Source organism: Miniopterus natalensis, chromosome 9, assembly GCF_054644295.1.
Source record: "Miniopterus natalensis isolate mMinNat1 chromosome 9, mMinNat1.hap1, whole genome shotgun sequence".
Classification (NCBI taxonomy): domain Eukaryota; kingdom Metazoa; phylum Chordata; class Mammalia; order Chiroptera; family Miniopteridae; genus Miniopterus; species Miniopterus natalensis.
Genome location: NC_142089.1, coordinates 18,953,830 through 18,972,780, shown reverse-complemented (window position 1 = coordinate 18,972,780; position 18,951 = coordinate 18,953,830). Strand labels below are relative to the sequence as shown.

Here is an 18,951-nt window from a genome sequence, read left to right as displayed (position 1 = left end):
CTTCTCTTCTTTAGGAACTCTGGTAGCCATGAGTTTTGCTGTGGTTAACCAAGAAGTCACACCAGCAGCATCCAAGATGGCACTTCTTACCTCCTAAGCTGGGTTGATGGCTCATTTTTCCACCCTGTTCAAAAAAACCACCCAGCATGTTGCATAACCTGCTACTGAGGAACTTTGCATAAATTTCCTGTCAATAATCCTTCAACACCTGCATTCTTAGCAGTGGTCACTGTCAGAATGTGGAGTGATCTTTTAATGATTTCCACACCAATGTTTTGCTTTTCATTAGCTAGAGCAGTGAATCCAACCCTGGAGTGCACTAAGGCAGAGCACCCAGACCATGCACCAAGTCAGGGCACTTAGACCATGCGCCAAGGCAGAAGCGCCCAGACCGTGCACCAAGGCGGGGCGCCCAGAACGTGCACCAAGGCGGAGCACCCAGACCATGCACCAAGGCAGGAGCGCCCATACCGTGCGCCAAGGCGGGGTGCCCAGACCATGCACCAAGGCAGGGCACCCAGACCGTGTGCCAAGGCAGGGCACCCAGACAAGGCCTTTTCCACAGCAGCTCCCGTAGCAGCCAGTGAGCCTGTGACTCTTCCTTTTCACCCTCCTCTGCGTCATTTGTCCCCGCAGTCTTCCACACAATGACTGTCTGAAGTTTCACCAGATGTTCATTTAGTTGTTTTTTTGTCACTATCAGTCGTCTTAACGTTCTAACTGCTCAGTGGTTTCTTGAATATGTTTCTCAACTTGAATCTTATCACCTCTTCCTTGCAAGAACGTGGCATCATCTTGCATCACAGTAACCTCTCCAACTTTTTCTAAGTCATAAAGCAAAACATCTTAAAGATTTAGAACCCGGCTATCATTTCCAAACCCCACACCATCAGTAGAGCCAGCTTTTTTGTTCCTTCTGTGACACTGGAACCTGGAGCTTGGACCACAGTAACCAGAAAGCCAACATTTATCCCATTCAAAGTGAGAGACTGAGCGCATCTTCAGCAATTACAGCCACAGCCTTGCATTGTTCCTTGGCAATTTCTGGAACTCATAAGTATCCCGAACTTCCCCTTACTGAACTTTTTATGGACTATTCAACTAGGGGGGTTGTGGGATCTTAGTTGAATTCTGTGCCTTCAACTCCTAATTCATCATTCAATGTTTTTCTGCCCTATGATGCAAGGACACTCTTCAAATCTTTGTGATTCCATCAGAAATGATGTTGCTGATTTCTCTGTCTCCATTTGCAGAAATTGTGGCAAAGTGAGCAATCTCTTCAGGGGTTCTAATGGGTTTAGGAGGCTTCCTAAATTCATGGTTACAGTATGGACATGCAGCATCACACCTTTCCTGCTTTCCCCTGGGTGAACACTTTTGCTCATCTTGAAGCTTTCCCTGGCCATCGAACGTTCCAGTGCATAGCGGTGGTGGTGCCACCGCAGCCTCTTCATTCATGTGCTGGCAGCATCCTGGTCAGATCTGGAGTGATTGTTTTATATTTATCCTGTAAGTCAACTGACCCTCATCTTTAGTTGCTTTCAGGCTTCCCGGCTCTGTTTCATGACCACTGTTCTTACCACCGCTGTTCTCCACGGCAAGGGCCTCAGTGTCTGCTAGAAGGTCTGAGCCTGGAAGCATTAGGTCCTAGGCATCTGCACTGAATTTTACATCTGTGGCACAAACCTGAGTGAGATGAGGAGCCAGTGTGCTAGACCTTGGCTTTGTCTAGCGAAGGACTGTGGGTAATGAAAGCATTTCCATAGGGCTGGTGGCCAGGCTGCAAGGCAGGCCCTCTGTGACAAGGGAGGGACAGAATGTGCAGGAGGCACATCCAACATGTTCTCAAAGGGGAGATCAGATTTCAGTTTTTAGACAATCACGCTCTGCAACGTTTTTAAAGTTGGGCTAGAGAGTGAATCAGTGAACAAAATCCAAGCAAAAAAAGATGAGTTTAGGGCAGGAGTGGCTTAGAACATTGAAAGAAGGGACACATAGGAAAAAATTTTTTTTGAGGTTGATCGAATTGGATTCAGTGAAGGAATAGGTGTGGGGAGAAGCCAAGGGATGCTCCAGTCAGCAGGACAGCCCAGTGGTGGAGCGAGGGGATGACCCAGGTTAGAGCAGGATCACCCTTGTGGAGGGCAGCCTGAATCCACTGGGAAGGGCAGAAGCTGCAGGTCCCACCACGCACGATTCCCAGAGCCTTGGAGACAGGTCAGACCTCCCTCTCCTCTCCACTAACAGGCCCCCGTCTCCTGCTAGCCCAGCCCAATAACTCATGCTGCAGACTGCGGAGGCATTTGTATTGCTGGATTCTTCCAGCTAAATGTGTGCCATGTGTCCCGCTAACCTTTACAGCAGCGGGGAAATGTCTTGTAATTAACCAGAATATAAAGGATGAATGGAGCAGCCTGGCAGTCTCCTGTAGTCATTATCATTCGGAGGAGATGGATGTACCTGGTAAGATTTCCATCAACCAGTTAAAGCCAGCACTCTCCTCTGGGGAGCCCTGCCTGTGTTCGCGTACAGTGCGGAAGCCTGTGTATGTGCGAGTTACATTTTGTATGTGAGTAGCGATAGGCACGTGTACACAGTGCACAGGTGTGTTCTCGCGGTTGTGCTGGTTGTGGACATGAGTGTGTGTATATGCCAGTCCTTCTTGGGGAGGGTGAGTAGACAGGAGGGACACAGAAATTGGAAGGATTCTTTCTGGGGTCCCAAGAGGGGCGGAGAGCAGGACCCTCTTCGTAATGTAACCTCGAGACGAGGGGAAGTAGGGCTCCCTCTCACCCACCCCCTCATGTCCACCTGCACCTCACAGTGCCCCTCCAGCAGCTCCAGGAAACCCCAAGCAGCATCTGCCCTGGGAATAGCATCCATGGTGCACTGGCCCCCCTCCCCGTCCCCCTTCTCCAGTGGACACTTCAACCTGAAACAAAGGGATTGGGAAAACTGACTCACCTCCTTCTTGGCTCGGTGCCCTGAATCACCTCCACAGACCAGACCTCACATGGGCCGCACTGGGTGACAGACCCCTTTCCCCACCCCTGCCCAATGCTGGGCCTCAGGGGAAAGGGCTCCAATTGTTCTCACAGCCCGGGGACCACTCTTGCTCTCTTGGGATGATCCAATCAGAGGAATTTTCCCCTGCCGCACTCTATTAGCTAGCCTTGAATAATGCATGCTCCCCCACTAACACCCTCTGCTTAATAATGGTCCATGTTGGTGTTCATTGGAAATTTTCCTGCTGGATACACACGGAGAGTAATGCACATTTGTAAAAAGGGTTTGAGTGGATAGTGGGGACTCTGTGGTAGTAACTGAATTCTTTCAGGCATTCAGCTTCCACAGCAGCTTGGCAGCCACAAGTCCTTGGGGAGCTTTTTGATGTAGGCAGAGCAGGGTGGGCCGGGGGTACTGGGAGATGGCCCCCCGATGCACCTGGTCACTGCGGGCTTAGTTTCAGGATTGGCTTGTCACTGCCAGTGCAGAGCGAGTACCTCAGGTTTCAGGGCCTGCGCCAAGAGGGGAAAGATGCTGAGAAGGTGGGCAGTGTCCCTGGGACTGCTTTGGGGGCAGATCACAAGGAAAGATGCTGAGGTTCAGCCAATTCCTGCCTCTGGGACCTACAGCAAATCATTTTAGCTGCCTTGAACCCTGATTTTATTATCCGTTAAGTAGGGATAATAACTACTGGTCAAGGTTGTTGAGTGTATAGGATTAAATGAAATGACCATTGAGGGCCCACTGTGTGCTGGGCACTATTCTAGGCATTGAGGATATAGCAGTGAACAAAATAGCCCCAAATCCCTGACTTCGTGGAGCTTACATTGCAATGCAGGCGACCAAACTAAGTAAGTGATACAGCATGTGAGAAAGTTAGGCAAATAAAGTGGGGAAGGGGAAGGAGAGCTGGGTTGGAGGGCAGTTTCAAATGGAGCGGTCAGAGAAGGTGTCCATGAGGAAGCCGTGTTTGCACAAATACTTGAAGGGAAAAAAGAGCGAGTCATGAAGATTTCCAGGGGGAGAGCATTCTAGGGAGCTGGCAGGTGGAGGCAGGAACATGCCTGGCATATTGTCGAACAACAGGGAGGCCCTTGGCTGGAGGAGAGTGACTGAGGTCATGGGGAGGGCAGATCGGTCTGTGCAGGCCATTTTAAGGACATTGGCTTTCACTCTAGGAGACATGGGTTGCTGCTGAAGAGTTCTGAGCAGAGATGTAATACAGTCTCACTTATGTTTTAAAAGGATCCCTTTGGCTCCTGTGTTGAGAACAGATTATAACAAGGGCAAGGAGGGAAGATGGGAGGCCATGGCAACAAGGGAGAGAAGCAGTAGAGAGTTGGACCAGGGTAATAGACATGGAAATTGCATTTGGATGTATGTGGAAGGATTTGCTGATGCAGCAGGTGTGGGTGGAAGGAAAGAAGGGAGTCAAGGATACTGATCTAAATAAAGAACTTATAAGGCATGTTGCCCAGAGCCTGGCACAGAGGAAGTGCCTGGTCACAGGTGTTGCTACCATGGCTGGGTATCAGTCTGAGTGAGGCTAAGTCACCCTGCAAGGGCCAGCTGTGAGGTGCCACAGGGGTCTGGAATTAGATAGATACCCCCAAGCCATATAACCAGAGACAGGATGAAGCCCTTTGAGGCCAATAAAGTGCCCTGGGGAACTGGGGTAGTCAGACCCAAGAAGGTGGATGGATTCAGAGGAGTGGCCTTTGGAATTGTGGAGTTCAAGCTGTCGTACCCTTGCTATATTATTTGGCAGAGTCCTGAAAAGCTGTAGACTGGACTCAGTGATTGGATGAAAACCCAGTTCAATCCATCAGGCCAGCACCTGAGCCAGGCACCGTTCCCCAAAGGCTGCCAGGACCCAGCTTCTCCTGCCCACAGTAGGCCGGCTGGTGTAGGCTGCACTGATTGGCTCCACAGGTTCCTCATCCTTCTGGGACCAGCCATGTCTTTCTCCTCCCAATGATGGCAGAGATGTACAGGGGCAAAACGGTCTGACAGGCCCTTTTCAAGCCTTTGGACATGTCAAGGACTCCAAAATTCCACTGCCCAAAGTCAAGCGGGGAGGAAATATATTCTGCCTCTTTCATGGGAAGGAGAATACAGTCACCTTGCCAAGGGTGTGCATTCAGGGAGGATGACAATTTGAGGCCATAATCCAACCTAACACACCAGGTCAGGGCTGAATCTGCAGGAGGGCAGACAGGCGGGGCTCCATGAGGACAGGAGGTCACCTTGTCTGCCTCCCTCAGAGGACCAATCTGATAGCAGCTCAAGTGCCTGCTGCACTTGAACGCTACCCTAGGTATATCCTTACCCAGAGGGGCTTCTGGCGTTGACCCACCACGGAATGTCCCAGGCCAAGAGAGGGGTCAGTCTAGAGGGACCCCATCCAGTCACAGACAATGACTTAAACTGCTTTCCCTCTTACTTCCTCTCTAGTCAAGAAACAAATCGAGTTGAAGTCTCGAGGTGTGAAGCTGATGCCCAGCAAAGACAATAGCCAGAAGACATCTGTGTGTAAGTGTCTGCCCACTGGCCCCCCGCCGGGCCTCTTGCTTGACCTCAACCTGCCGGTGCTATGACCGCAGGGGAGCCAGACGATGCTGGAATGGTTTTCCTTCCATCCTGCCTCCCTCCATCCTGGGCTCTGCGCGTGGACACACTGACCTGGTGGCCAACGAGCAGCCCGATGGCCTGGCCTTGGCCTCCCCCTCCCCCCCTTGCTGCTCTTTCTCCCTCACTTCCCTTCTAACTGCAGTCCAGGGAGTCATTACTGCTCCATTTCTCTCTTTATTTTTCCTTTTGAATCACTTCCACCTGCTAAGACAGTCCTTTTTCGGGCTCCTCCTCTAGGGGTCAGTAACCTCCAGCTGGGACCTTGGAGGCCGCAGGGCCCCAATTCCAGCTCCCAAGGCAAGACTGGGGAGGGGAGAGAGGGAAATGCCGAGTAACCCCCACCACGGCCCCTGGACTTGGCTGGGCGAAGAGTGGACTAGAGGGTGGGGCCTGGCCTCTCGCGCCAATGGGGCAGTGCCGGGCTCTCTGCGTGGGCACGGGGACAATTATGTCTGCGGAACATGTTCCTGCTTTTGGTGTCTGAAAGGTTTAAAGGAGGACACCCGATGCTGGGGGGTGGGCTGGAATGTCACCCAGAAACGCCTAATTGGAACCCGTGCTGTGGGGCTAGAGCACAGGACAGGGTTTGGGAAGGTTCAGGGGCCACCCTGGAAGGCTGGTCTTGAAAGCAGAGGAGATTTTCCCTAGAATCCCTCTGCTTTCACTCTGGAGGTGAGTGTGGGGAGTCTTCCGTGGTCCCCAAATGACTGGCCCTCTGGCCTGCTGTCTCCTGCCCTTCCGTCCTCCGCCCTCTGCGTCTCACATACTTCGGGCTCTGCCTCCACCTTCGCCTCCCTCCTTCACCCTCTGCTTTCTCCTCTTTCTGTTTCCCTTCTGCCCGCTGACCCTCTCCTCCCACCTCACCTCCACATGCTCTCTCCGCTCGAGGTGCTAGCAGTGCTTCCTGAGAGAGACAGAGAGCCACCACCAAAGGTTCCAGGCTCTGTGCTGAGTGGAGCGGGAACGGGGCAGGGGGAGAGGCAGTTCCGTCTTTCAAGTCCTCCAGTCAAGAAAGGGCACCGCTCCCCATCTCTGGGGACTGTCATCTCTGGTCACTGCACCCCAAGGGGCTGGATGGCAGAGAACAACCAGGAAGCCCTACATCTGTGCTTGACTAGGGACTAGGGAAAGAAGCAGGGAGCAAGGAGAGCCGAGGGGTAGGTCAGGAGTCTGCAGAGAGGGCTCGAACCGTGGTCTTTGCCCTCCCAGGCTCTTCTTTTCTGTAGCCACAGGAGACCAGGTGAACTGAGGCAGGCATGATTTAATTTCAGAGTTTTCCCTGGAGCCACAGGCAAACTTTAAGGAAATGGCCCAGATTTGGGAGAACAAGTTTTTATCCCAATGTGTCTTCAGGTAACTGTGTTACCCCAGGCACTACTGTCTCGGTGTCCACATCTGTAAAATGGGGATACAAAGCCTTACCCTCTCTTCTTCGCAGGGATGCCAAGATGGGCCTTCTTGACCTAGGACTTCAGAGGCCCATGAACTGTCCAACAATTACACGTGATGCTGTGGGTGCATTTTGTGGGAAGGAGGTCCCGTGGTTTTCATCAGATACTCAGGGTGCCCAGAACTCCCTTGGAAAGATGAATGAACCTTAGTTTAATGAAATAATGCAAACATATTTTGGAAAAGAAAATCTCTTTATAACAAGGTACAGGTCTTTGTTCTGAGGTTTCCTTGGAGAGGGACGGGTGTGTGACTCACGCTGCCTCCGAGGCAGGTAACCCAGTGTCTGCAAGTAGCTGGCCCTTTGCGTTCTGCCCAAATTTCCTATGGACAGATGTCCTGAACTTCAGAGGAGGAGTGTCCCCCACTTACATATCCTGAACCCTCCTGGCTGCCTTTATCAGACAGTCTGTGGGTACCATGGATCCCCAGCCATCGGTTCTGACCACCCACGTTTCCATGCCTCCCTTCACTTTGGGTAGAAGGTATCGCCTTTCAGAGCACGGTTCAGCTTCTTCCTCACCATAGGGTTACTCGTGGGGTAGGGGCAAGGGTCACCTTCCCTTTCCTGTCTCCCCGCTGTAGCCAACAGCAAATTAATGCTGCAAATACAAGTGTCTGGTTTTGATTAGACAGGGGAGGTTGGAATTTGATAAAGAAAGGGAAGAAGCCTCTTGCCTCTGTAATTCAGGCAGTAAACTTCTCCCTGCAACTTCAGTTTGCTTGTTGCCAGGGGAGCCTTCAAGTCCACATGGGGCTGTGTCGCCTGCTGGGCTTGTAACTTCCTGGACGGTGACTGGGCCTTACTTCAGCTGGCTGATTAAAGGGGAGGCAGCCGGTGTGCTCCATGTGTCAGGGGATGTGGGTCAGTGGGTGGGCTGTGCCATGGTCTCTCCTCTCTGGTCCATAGCATCTTCATCTGCTGGCCTGCACTGTCAGCTTGCTGCGTGGCGTCAGTACTGACTAAGGGGGCAGGACACTGTGTCTGTTGTTAACGTGCTACCAGGTGGCTGTGTGGTTCCAGTTCGGTTGCTTGACAGGGACTCTGGATGGGTGTGGTCAATGGGCAGGGCCTAAAGAAGGTGGGAGCTTTGCTGAGAAGTCCTCAGGAGAAATGGACCACATGAGGCTGGCTTACAGCAGATCAACCACACATACAGCTCAGGACTGACCTCCTCTTCTTAGAACAGAGTCTCCTCTCTCCTTCCCATCCCCCTGGGAATCCTGGAGGCCCCAGGTTTCTCCTTCCTCCCCATTGCTTGCAAGACACTGAGGCTCCAGGAGGCAGGAGCTTGCTCTGCGTGTGGAGACGGCACTTCCATCTTATCATCCCAGCCTTGAGGGTCCTGGGCTGGTGGGAATGGGGACGTTGCTAAGTTTCGGATGTGAAAGCTCTGGAAGTAGAGGCTTGGCAAGGAAGGGGAGGGGAGTAGGGGACTGGAGTCCAGTGGCAGTGGCTGGATGTAACCTGGCCATGTGGAACGTTAAAGAAAGGGAGACTACCCAAGGGGCACTGCCACACAACCACGAGGATACCAGGAGTCCGGCTTGAGGGTATAGTCTGTCCAAACCCCCAGGTCCCTTAACCAGGCACACCCTGGGGTAGCCGGGGATTTGAACAGGGTATACACCAGGCTTCTAACTGTAGACATGAGCTCAGCCTCAGTGAGTGTAAAATGCAGCTGCTCACAGGTGCTTTAGCTAAGAAACCCCCTGCTCCCTGCCCCCACACCCTAGTCTTCCATGAGCCCGGTGATTCTCTCTTTGCCATGTCCATTCCCACTACTTCATGTCCGTCCCCATACCAGGCTCTTGTTGCCCTTTATCTGGACAGTCACACAACTTCCTAAGTCATGTTGCAGTAACTGGCCACCCCATGAGCAATCCAGATCTTCCCTGCCCCCACTCAGGACTCTCCAGTGGCTCCAGTCATTTTCAGGATCAGACTCAAACCCCTTAAAAGTCTGACCTCTGGAATCTCACCTTTCACTCATTCGTGTCACTCATCACTCTTCCTCCTATTCTGGCAACCCGGGGCAACCCAGTTCCGTTTCCACATTTCTACCCCTCTCCCCATGCCTGCCTGCCTGCCTGAACTGCCATTCCTCTGTCATTATGTATCCAAATCCTCCTATCTCAGAAGGTCCCTGTTCAATGCCACCTCCTCTGCGCAGCAGCCTTTCTTGCTTCTCACAGCAATACAAGATGGGCCCTCCCTCTGAATCTCCGTGTAGCTGCATCTTTTATCAATGCTCCACGTGGTTTCACAGTTAGTTTCCGTGTTTCATGTCTTCACTGGACTGAGAGCTCCTTGAGGACAGATCATATCTTATATCTGACATTGACATCTCCCATGGTACTTAAAATAGGGCCGTGTACACAGTAGGTGCTCAGTTAATGCCGTTTGTATGCTCATGTGTGAGAATGAGTGAGTGGGTGAGTGAATGTGTGATGGAGCACGTTGCTCATATTATGGGGCCTTGAATATGTAGGACAAAAATGGGCCAACTCAGGGAACGTTGCTCCAGACTTCCAGTCGTCCAGTTGTCCCTGGTCTCAAGGGTACTGTCGGGATCCTGTGACTGGGGAGGCCTTGAATGGAACTCCTCTGGCCGAGCCATCTGCCTCCTGGTCACCCCCAAAGCCAGATATCCAGGGGTGTGAAGGGGTTCCAGCCTCATGAGTATGAGCATCCCTAGAACAATGAACTGGCAGGGGCCAGAGGGTTTCCTCCCTCCCCACTGGGAACGAGGGACAGCGAACTTTGAGTGTGTCCGCCACCCTCTGATTGATCAAGCTTCTCTTTTAGCCCAGACGACTGTGCACATGGGCTTTGTCAACAGGACTCTGGTGTTTGCACAACTGAGAGCCTCAGCCGCCTGCCAGAATCTCTGCAGGGGCCATCTCTGCTCAGGGCCATCTCTGCTCAGTGCCCTTAGCCGGAGGCTCGGGCAGCAGGGGTGGGGGTGCTCTGGTTACTGCTCACTCAGGCTTGAGAACTGTCTGATGGGAAGAGGTTCCTCAGTAGAAATATCTTTGTTTGAGCTAAAGTGCCTGCTTTGAACTTCAGACTGCAGCTTTCTCCTACATTCTTTACAGTTTCTGATCACGCATCCACCTTTTATTTAACTTTCTTTAAGTCATTTTTCCATTTGGGGCTGAGGTTGCAGGGGCTCATCTCATCTAGAGTTGCCATCCCCAGATCTGAAGCTCAGGGTCAGGAGGTCACTGGGGGCTGAGGGCCATCCACCTCTGGCCACTGGTGCGTGCCAAGGGAACGGGGTGGCTGTTGGGTTGGGGTGCCTGCCTCTGAGCCCACATGCTCTTGATGAATTTCACTTGGACTTTGCTCACAAAGGAATTTGTCAAAAGCAGCTCCTCACCTTACACACTCAGGAAACCCAAGCCCAGTGGCCCCCAGCAGCCCCACCGGTATAGGGCCTCATTGTGTCTCCCAGTCCACCTCCCCCTCAAGACGCTGCCCGGCTGGTGCTTCCTGTGGTTACCCATCTCTGTATGTGCTGTTTTTTGCCTTGTAGTAACTCAGATTGGTGTGTCCCAAGGGCATAATATGTGTCCAGACCCTGGCATACCTGAAAGGGGCAAAAGACTAGGCTCGGATTTCAGGTAAGATCTGTTTGGGGACCTTCTGATTGTCAGAAGGGTGGGATGGGCTGCAGGGGGGAAGAAAGGGCTGGCCTAACTTCCTGAAGGTAGAGTACAGAGGACGGTGTGGGTACAGGAATAGACGCTTTCTGGAGAAGAGCTGTGGCCTTGACCTTCTTTCCCAGTCCAGTTCTGGGAATGGTGCCCATTCCTTAAGGGGAAGGGGAGAGCTGTGGACCGCCAGTGTCACCCAGCAAACCTACACCTAGGGTACAGAAGACTGCTGTCATCAGGAATGACAGGCCAGCATGCAGCTCATGCCTCTAGGGAGACCCCAGGGCCCCAGGATGGTGCATTTCTCAAAGTTTCTATCAAGGCCTCTTCCCATAACTCCATTTTTATTAAAGTTTTGTGTATCATCCACCCACTCTTAGCTGTCCTAATCGATACTTAGAGGACTGCTGTTTTGCTCACAAAGTCACCTTTTAACTTAATCCTAAAAGTATTCAATGGTAAAAAAAAAAAAAAAATGGAGATTTTAAGTGATAAAATTGTAGAGATCAAGGACCAGAGGGGAAATAAGGTTGGTGTGATACTTTGTGGAAGCAGGATACACTCAGGGTGGGCCTGGAGAGCCCAGGGATTGAGCTCACAGACATACTTTGTCTCCCAGGTTAGGATCCAGTGTCCAGTTCACCTGCAACGAGGGCTATGACCTGCAAGGATCCAAGCGGATCACCTGTATGAAAGTGAGCGACATGTTTGCAGCCTGGAGCGACCACAGGCCGGTCTGCCGAGGTGAGGGGGGCCCTGGGAAAGTGACACTGGCCAGGAAGCTGGGCCGAGCCTGGAGGACAGAGCCCAGCTCCGAGAGCCTGAGGTCTGTGCTCTCATCCAGGCTGGCTCGCCCCACTCTCGCTGCCCCCCAGGCCTCAGAGTCTGCATTCATTTACTGATCCACTTACATTTACTTAGCACCTTCTCTACGTCAAGGTCTGTACTGGGGTGAGGAGATCCAGGAGTGGGGAAGAGAACCGTGGCCCTGCCCTGCATGGACCTTCCAGTCTGATGGGAGGCTATGTAGGGAGCAGGTTGCTAGCTCTTTGCACAGATGTTACACCTACACCCAGATAGGAAGGGAATCACCTTTATAATGTCACCTTTAATCCCTCCGTGATGACACATGTACATCCTGAACCCTGAATCTCAATGCCCTTGTTTCTCTCCGCATACTCGGCAATGAACAGACCTGCCCTTCTGAAGATGCCCTTAGCTCAGCAGAAGTGGGCGGACCTGGTCTCAGAGGTTCCTCTGTCCTAGTCCCACACCTGGGCATCTTGTTCTCAGGGCCGTGCCACTCACGTCCGCAGATATCACATATACCAAGGGCGGGCTGGCCTAGCCTCGTCCCCCAGATGGTCTTACAGTAGCAGCCCTGAGTGTGTGCCATCATGGGGACAGAACAGCAGCGGCTTCTGTGAGAGCAGCGCTGGCCTTATTCCCGGGGGAACCGGGAGGCGCTCTTACTTTCCCACGCTGTGTGCGCAGCTCTCCCACTCTGCGGGTGGCCGGGACTGGGTCTTGGTGCGAGAGCGAGCACTTGCCCTGGAGTTCCTGAACAAAGCTCCTTTGGAAGAGAAGGTGCGTGCCCACAGGAAGGTTGCGTTCTGGATTCTTCCTGTTTAAGAAGGAGATGTTCTGTCCCTCTGCAGGCACGTGCATCACGGTGACATCCATACAGAGCGAGGGGTCTAGGAAAGCGAGCTCTGGCCATGACTACGCTGAGGAAGGGCCAAGGTTGAGTTTGAGCAAACCTCACTTTAAGAGTAAAAGGGCCTGGCTGGTGTGGCTCAGTTGGTTGAGCATCATTCCGCAGACCAAGAGGCCACCAGTTAGGTTCCCCGTCACCATTCCCGGTGCGGGGGGCAGAGGATCAGTGTTTCTCTCTCTCCCTCGCCCTTCCTCTCTCTGACTCAATAAAAACATATATTTTTTAAAAAGAATAAAAAAAGACAAGACTCTCTGAACCCCAGGAGAGCTACACTACTAAGTAGGTTACCGAAGATCACGTTCTGAAAAGGATCCACCACACACATAGCGGTACTGTTTTCCCCCTAATGCATTTAAATTGTGATTCCATTTTAAATATTCATTTTGCACACAGTTAATTACACCAAAACATGAGGCCTGGCAAATAATAGGTTCTCCACGAATATTTTGAGACAACCTGCGTGAATCGGTGATTGAAATGAATGAACAGCATGGCACTGAGCCCTCATTTTGGAATCTGACTTCAGGCATTCACAGGCCCTTCTTTTGTTTCCCTCCCGCCTGAAGAAGTGAGCTAGAAAATTTCGATCATTTGAAGGAGATTGAGGGCAGCCGAAGCACTGCTATCGAATTCTGTTCAGCCCCAGATAGAGGCAGAACAGTACAATATAGGACTTGTCGGACTTATTTTATATGCGGGCCTTAATATTTTAAAATAAGCTTTCACAGAAGCCCAATAAATAAAACAGATGCAGGTCTCGCACTGAAGTTAGGGGCAGGGGACTGGGAGTTGCCCCCTCCTCACCACTCTCAGCAGCCCCTAAGCCACCTCCGAGGAACCCCTCAGGCTCCAGGAACACCATTTGTAAACAACTGACAGAATGAAGAGGACCACATTGACAACCAGGAGATCTGGTTTCTTGTGGCCACAGGTTGGGCTTGACAGAGAATAGGGCCTGGGTACCAGCCCCAGATGAGAGACTTACAGTTACTGAGTCAAAGAGTAGGTAATCTACAGAAATCAATACATTAATTTTTCCTTTGTGGGAAAAAAACACTATTTGCTGTGTAAATACATACATATATATTTATATGCACATTACATATATGCACATTTATACATCTGTGTAGAATAAAGGCCTTTTTGGTGGCTAAAAAGAGCCAGACTCAGGACTCAGAGACTTAAGTTCAAGTTCCAACCTCGCTATTAACCCACCATATAGCACAGGGCACGTTTCTGAACTGTTCTGAATCTCCTCCTTCATTCTCACAAAATGGGAGTGAAATGTGGGAAATAGCGCACCAGCCAGCTACAGTAAAGGCCATGGATGTTGCAGGCGACTCTCTTCCTTCTTGGCCTTCCCTGGATCAGCTTCCAGGGCCTTGACCTTAAACACTAATGTTCAGAGGGTTGTTTTCACTCTACTCACCTCCCCTTCCCCCACTCGTATCCCTCTAGGCTTGCCTCCCCTCCCCTCCTCCCCTCCCCTCTCCTCTGTAGCCATTCTCTCTATGGGACTCACTAACTATGCTAGAGCACGTGCCCATTGCTCCCTGGGTCCCTCACCTATATATATGTAGGTACTAATGGTAAAGCTCCCATTTATTGAGCAATTTATACTTGTATAAAGCATTGCAGAAGGCATTTCTCATAATTTCTTCATGAAGAACATGATGATATCCATATTTCATGTCTAGCTCAGGCTTGGTGTGGTCAGGCGACTCGCCCAAGGGCACAAAGCTAATCAGTGGAGCTGGACTCCAGACCTTGACTCCAAAAGCTCTATCCTACACTTCTTGAAAATTGCACCTTCAGAGTCAGTATAATGAATGGAACCACATAAAACAACTCTCTCCCACACTTTTTGGTAACTTTAATTTCGATTTAAAATTGTAAACTCAGAAAATTTGCAGGAAATATGCAAAAAACCTCCTATGTACTCTTTACCCAGATCTAATCAACTACTTTTAAGGAGTTAATGGCCGAGAAGGAAGCTGAGATGGGTCAGTCAGAGAGGTAGGAGAAGAGCCTAGAGGCATCGTAGAAGTTGACAGTTGTGAGTTTTACCAAGAGAGAAGGCTCAGTAAGGTCACACCCTCCAGAGAGGTCAACTGGGGTTACATGGCTCAACTGAGTGGCAATGGTTGAAGTTTTTCTTGTAAGAAATTGTCAGGGAAACTGAACAAAGACAAGGGAAAGGGCTAACCTGGCCGGGAGCTTCAATTATGGTGGCATAGAGAAGGTGAATGGTAGAATTAATCAAAGGCAGATATGAGAGTGTCAGGGACGCCATTGGTGATGGTCCTGAGGTCCAGACTAGAGAAAGAAGAAGGGTCAGCAGGGGATTGATAGGTGAGGAAGGAAGGAGCCAGAAGGCTGTAGGGACCTATGATTTAGGATAGCAAGTCCCTCAAGATCAAGCCACTCTGCTGGGCGCATCGGCGGCAGGGGAAAGAATGGATGATGGAGTTTAAGATCTCACAGAGGGACTCTACTGGGGCCCAGAACAGCTAACCCTGGAGATGGCCACGGACATGGTTGACTTTGGGTGGGGGCACCAGATCTCATGAGGAGGGGGGCTGGCCTCTCAAAGGCAAAGGAACTGAAGGGGAGAAGATGAGCACATAGGCAGACAGGATTGCAGAATGGGGGATGGGAGAGTATGTGGCAGCCAGATGTCACCTGTTTCATCCCCAAAGGTGGAAGCAAGGTCATCAACTGAGAGTAAGGGGAGGCAAGGGGAGGGGCGAGAGGTCCGAGGGGCATGTGGAAGGAAGGAAGGGTCTGCGCAGAGCAGGAGAATGAGCTTAATAGAGCTAAGCGACCGAGTTGCTGGGCAATATCTAGGATTTTTAAAGGTGAATAATCATGAATTTATAGTGACGTCGATCTTTCTACTCGTGATTTTTCTCCAGAAAAGCTCAACTGTCTGGGGGCAGATCTAGAGAATGTAGGTGGAGAGGTTCACCCATAATTGCTGTCTTCCAGGCAACTGATTAAAGGCAAAAGGAGCAAGGGACTTGGGTGGATTTCCAAGAAAATGATCATAATGGTGGACCATGGGCTCTAAGCTGGGTGAGGATAGAAGAGAAGACAGGGAACTGATGGGTGGAGAGAAAATGTTGGTGTCCGGGAAATGAGCTCTAGTCGAAGATCAAAGAAGAGTCCTCCAGGGGTTCAGCAAATGTTTATAGGGCGACCTTGGGGAGGGCGGGAAAAAGCTCTCACTGCAGAAGGCTGCAGAGGAAGCAGTGGGCCGGGGGTGGGGGGCTAGGGGGCGACGGGCTTCGATCACGGCAGGAGCTGGAGCTGGAGCTGGAGCAGGAGGTACTTAGAGATGTTGCAGATGCAGGTCAGGTTTGTCTGCCTTAGATTTGGTGGTGGGGACGTCAGTCCAGAGGACTGTGGGAAGGCTGAGGAGGCAGGTCGCTAGTAGAAGCAAGAGAGGACAGCATGGAACAGTGTGGGACTCAGATTTGGGGAGAAGATGGAAGACCACAGGCATTTGCATATGAAGCAGTTTCCTTTTTGGTGCCAAGATGTTTCAGTGCCAGGCTGGCTGTGGGTCCAGATGATGCCCCCCTAGTGTCCCCTGGAATACTCGCCCTGTTATATGGTGTCATGATGTCCAGAGGAAGAGAGGGAGTGGTGGCCAAGCTCAGGCATGGAAGGTCCTGGAGCAGACTCCTGAAAGTTATCCAGCGGAAAATTTGATGGGGGAAAGGCAAAAAGAAACATCAACATGTGTTTATTCATTTATTCAGACCTTGTCTGAGCATCTACCATTTTGCCAGCCCGCGTGGGTTGCAGCCACGAGCTATCCATCTGTTGCTTGGATCCCAGGGACTGGCTGTTCAGGGGGAAGTCTGTCCACAACCCCCCCCGCCCCCGACCTTACCCAGACAGCAGAGGAAAAAGGTAGCCGATGCTCCACTCTGAACCTATTTTAAGGTGCTCCCTGCTAAATATCTGCAGATTGTAATAATTTAATTTATTCCCTCTAAGCCCTTAAATTGGTAAATGCCTTTTTGACCTATTCTCTCTAATTACCTTCAGCATGTTTCAACAGACTGCAAATACCATCTAATTTTTGGAAACAAGTGCAGGATAAATTGAGTCCGAAGCTGAGGGCTGGTAAGGGAGCAAAGCCTGGCTTTCCAGAAGGGGTGTAAGATGATGTTGGTGGGGATTTATAAGGTTCCCCACAGGGCTAGGGTTCTGGATCCACAGGTCCACGCTGCAGAGGTCGGCTGGGATCATGGCTTTGGTTTTGATGATCTTACTCTAATTTGTTTAATAATGTTGTCAGTCTCAAATGTGGTCACGGGGAAAAAATCCTGTGGAAAGAAAGTTCAAGAAAGGTAGAAAAAGCTCTTGGGCCTTGAGAGAAATCTTGGGCTTCGTGAAATGGAATGAACATAGCATTGGGAGTCGGACAGTCTCAGTTCCCCTTTGTGGAATATCGACAATGGCCCGGTCTTGGGTGAGCCTTCACCTCCATTATTTCAGGTACCTTCATCCTCACCATGCCTCCTCGAGGGCTGATGTCACTAGCCCCATCTCACAGGTGAAGAATAGAATCCGAGAGGTTTCTTCACTTACCCAGGCTTAAACAGCAAGCAAGTAGATGGAAAACCCAGAAAACTAAGTCAGTAAACTGCACAGCCTACCCTCTCCTAGCCAGGGCAGCTGCCTTCAGCCCAGTTGCATCAAGCACAACCTGCGAATTGAAGGGTTTCTCAGCACAGACTTCCAGAAGCAGTTGGACGCACAGGAGGGGAATGGAGGAGGGGGTTCTCCTCGGGCTATGTTCAGACTTGATTTAACTGACATTTGAGCTCAGGATGAGGGAGAAGATCCTTTAGGTGCAGGGCTGGGGGGAGCCATCAGGAACTTCTTCACTGAAGGTGATGAACTCGAAGGAGCAATTCTGACGCAGCGGCTCCTTGCAAATAACCCTCAGACAGCTCTGCCTGATCTTGTTTTCATACCTGTTTCCTCCACTTGCCCCTGGCCCTGCAGAGGGGAGGGCCTGTGTCTTAGATGTTTTTTCTTCCCACACTCTGCCTGGCTCATAATAGGCACTCAATAAACGCTGGAATGAGTGAGTGTAGGAATGAGTGCCTGAAATGAGAAGAGATGAATTATGCCCGGGAGCTGTGGAAACTGCTTCCCAAACCGTCCCAGGAAGGGTTGATCATGGCCCCATCCACGCTCGGAGAGGAGCTCTCAGATACTTTGCCCCATCAGAGGAAACCAGGCTTGACACCACCTTCATTTTATATACTTAGGCTTGTTGCGTTCACTCACTGTTTCTTTACCATTCGGCACTTTGCCTACAATTAGGATAAATTGCCATGTGGGCAGCAATGGAACAGGCTCGTAGAGCTCTTTATTAAAATAGCGGAGCACTAACATTGAAGAATGAAGCGCCTCAAACTAAAGAACACGTTTTTAAAGAAGGCAAACACCTAGGTACAATGTAGCACCTTAACTGTTATCAATCACTACTTAATCCAATTAGCTCAGAAGCTATTTTAAAGGGCTTAATTAGATTAAGCTGTGATTGATAACACTTTATATCTACTTGAGTAGAGCACTTCTTCTAATTCACCTTGAATCTCTATGCTTCCAGTCAAAGGCCTGTGTGGGGCATGTGCTGAGTGTGGGGAGGGAACTGGGGAGTCCTTGATTGGCACTGAGACTCTGGGTGCCCTGTCCTGGGCTGAGCTGGGGGCATTGGCAGAGTCCTGGGGCACAGACATTCTGAGACCTAGTGAGGTGGCCTTGATGAGGACATCCTGAGATTCTACTTCAGGGGGCCTGAAGTAGACGATGCCCCAGGTCCTGGGTGAGCCTTCACCTCCATTATCTCAGATACCTTCATCCTCACCGTGCCTCGAGGGGTGAGAGCAGACGGGGAAGCACAGACAGGTGAGCAGAGCAAGGGGTGGGCGCCTCAGCAGCCCACAGTGCCTGGGGCCCACCTGAGGAGCACTAGCCACACCCTCTTGGTGGAGCTGAGCTGCTGGTCGCAGGAGAGTTGGGGTTGCACTGGGCTTAGCTTGGCTATGGAAGCTCATCGTTGCACACCGAGCGCAGCCAGGCAGGGCATGCGGAGCCTGCCCCAACCAGTGCGCCAGGAGCTGCGACTTCCCTTTGAACCCACTGAGCACTGTGAGGGAAGAAAGCAGAAAGCAGAACATCATGTGGGCTGAGACTGTGCAGACTTCAGTCTCCTCTGCGCCGGGGATGAGAGGTGGGGATGGGCACCGGACCTAGTCTAAACTAAACTTCCATCTTCTCCCTGCAGCCCGCATGTGCGATGCCCACCTGCGAGGCCCCTCGGGCATCATCACTTCCCCCAATTTCCCCATTCAGTATGATAACAACGCACACTGCGTGTGGATCATCACAGCGCTCAACCCGGCCAAGGTAAGGCTCGGGGGGCGTGGGCAGCGTCCTGTGGGCAGCGCTGGGTTGGAGAC

The 18,951-nt window shown here is 51.3% G+C and overlaps 1 protein-coding gene across 2 annotated transcripts in view; it reads left to right on the top strand.

Moving 5' to 3' along the window:
* Positions 1 to 18,951, top strand: part of CSMD2 (CUB and Sushi multiple domains 2) — a 483,560-nt gene that overhangs the window by 245,635 nt on the left and 218,974 nt on the right. For both annotated transcript variants that reach the window (XM_087820831.1, XM_087820830.1), the window contains exons 7-10: positions 5,461 to 5,538; positions 10,626 to 10,713; positions 11,366 to 11,490; positions 18,777 to 18,898. In XM_087820831.1, coding sequence (XP_087676957.1) covers positions 5,461 to 5,538; positions 10,626 to 10,713; positions 11,366 to 11,490; positions 18,777 to 18,898 — 413 coding nt within the window. The remainder of the gene's footprint in view (positions 1 to 5,460; positions 5,539 to 10,625; positions 10,714 to 11,365; positions 11,491 to 18,776; positions 18,899 to 18,951) is intronic.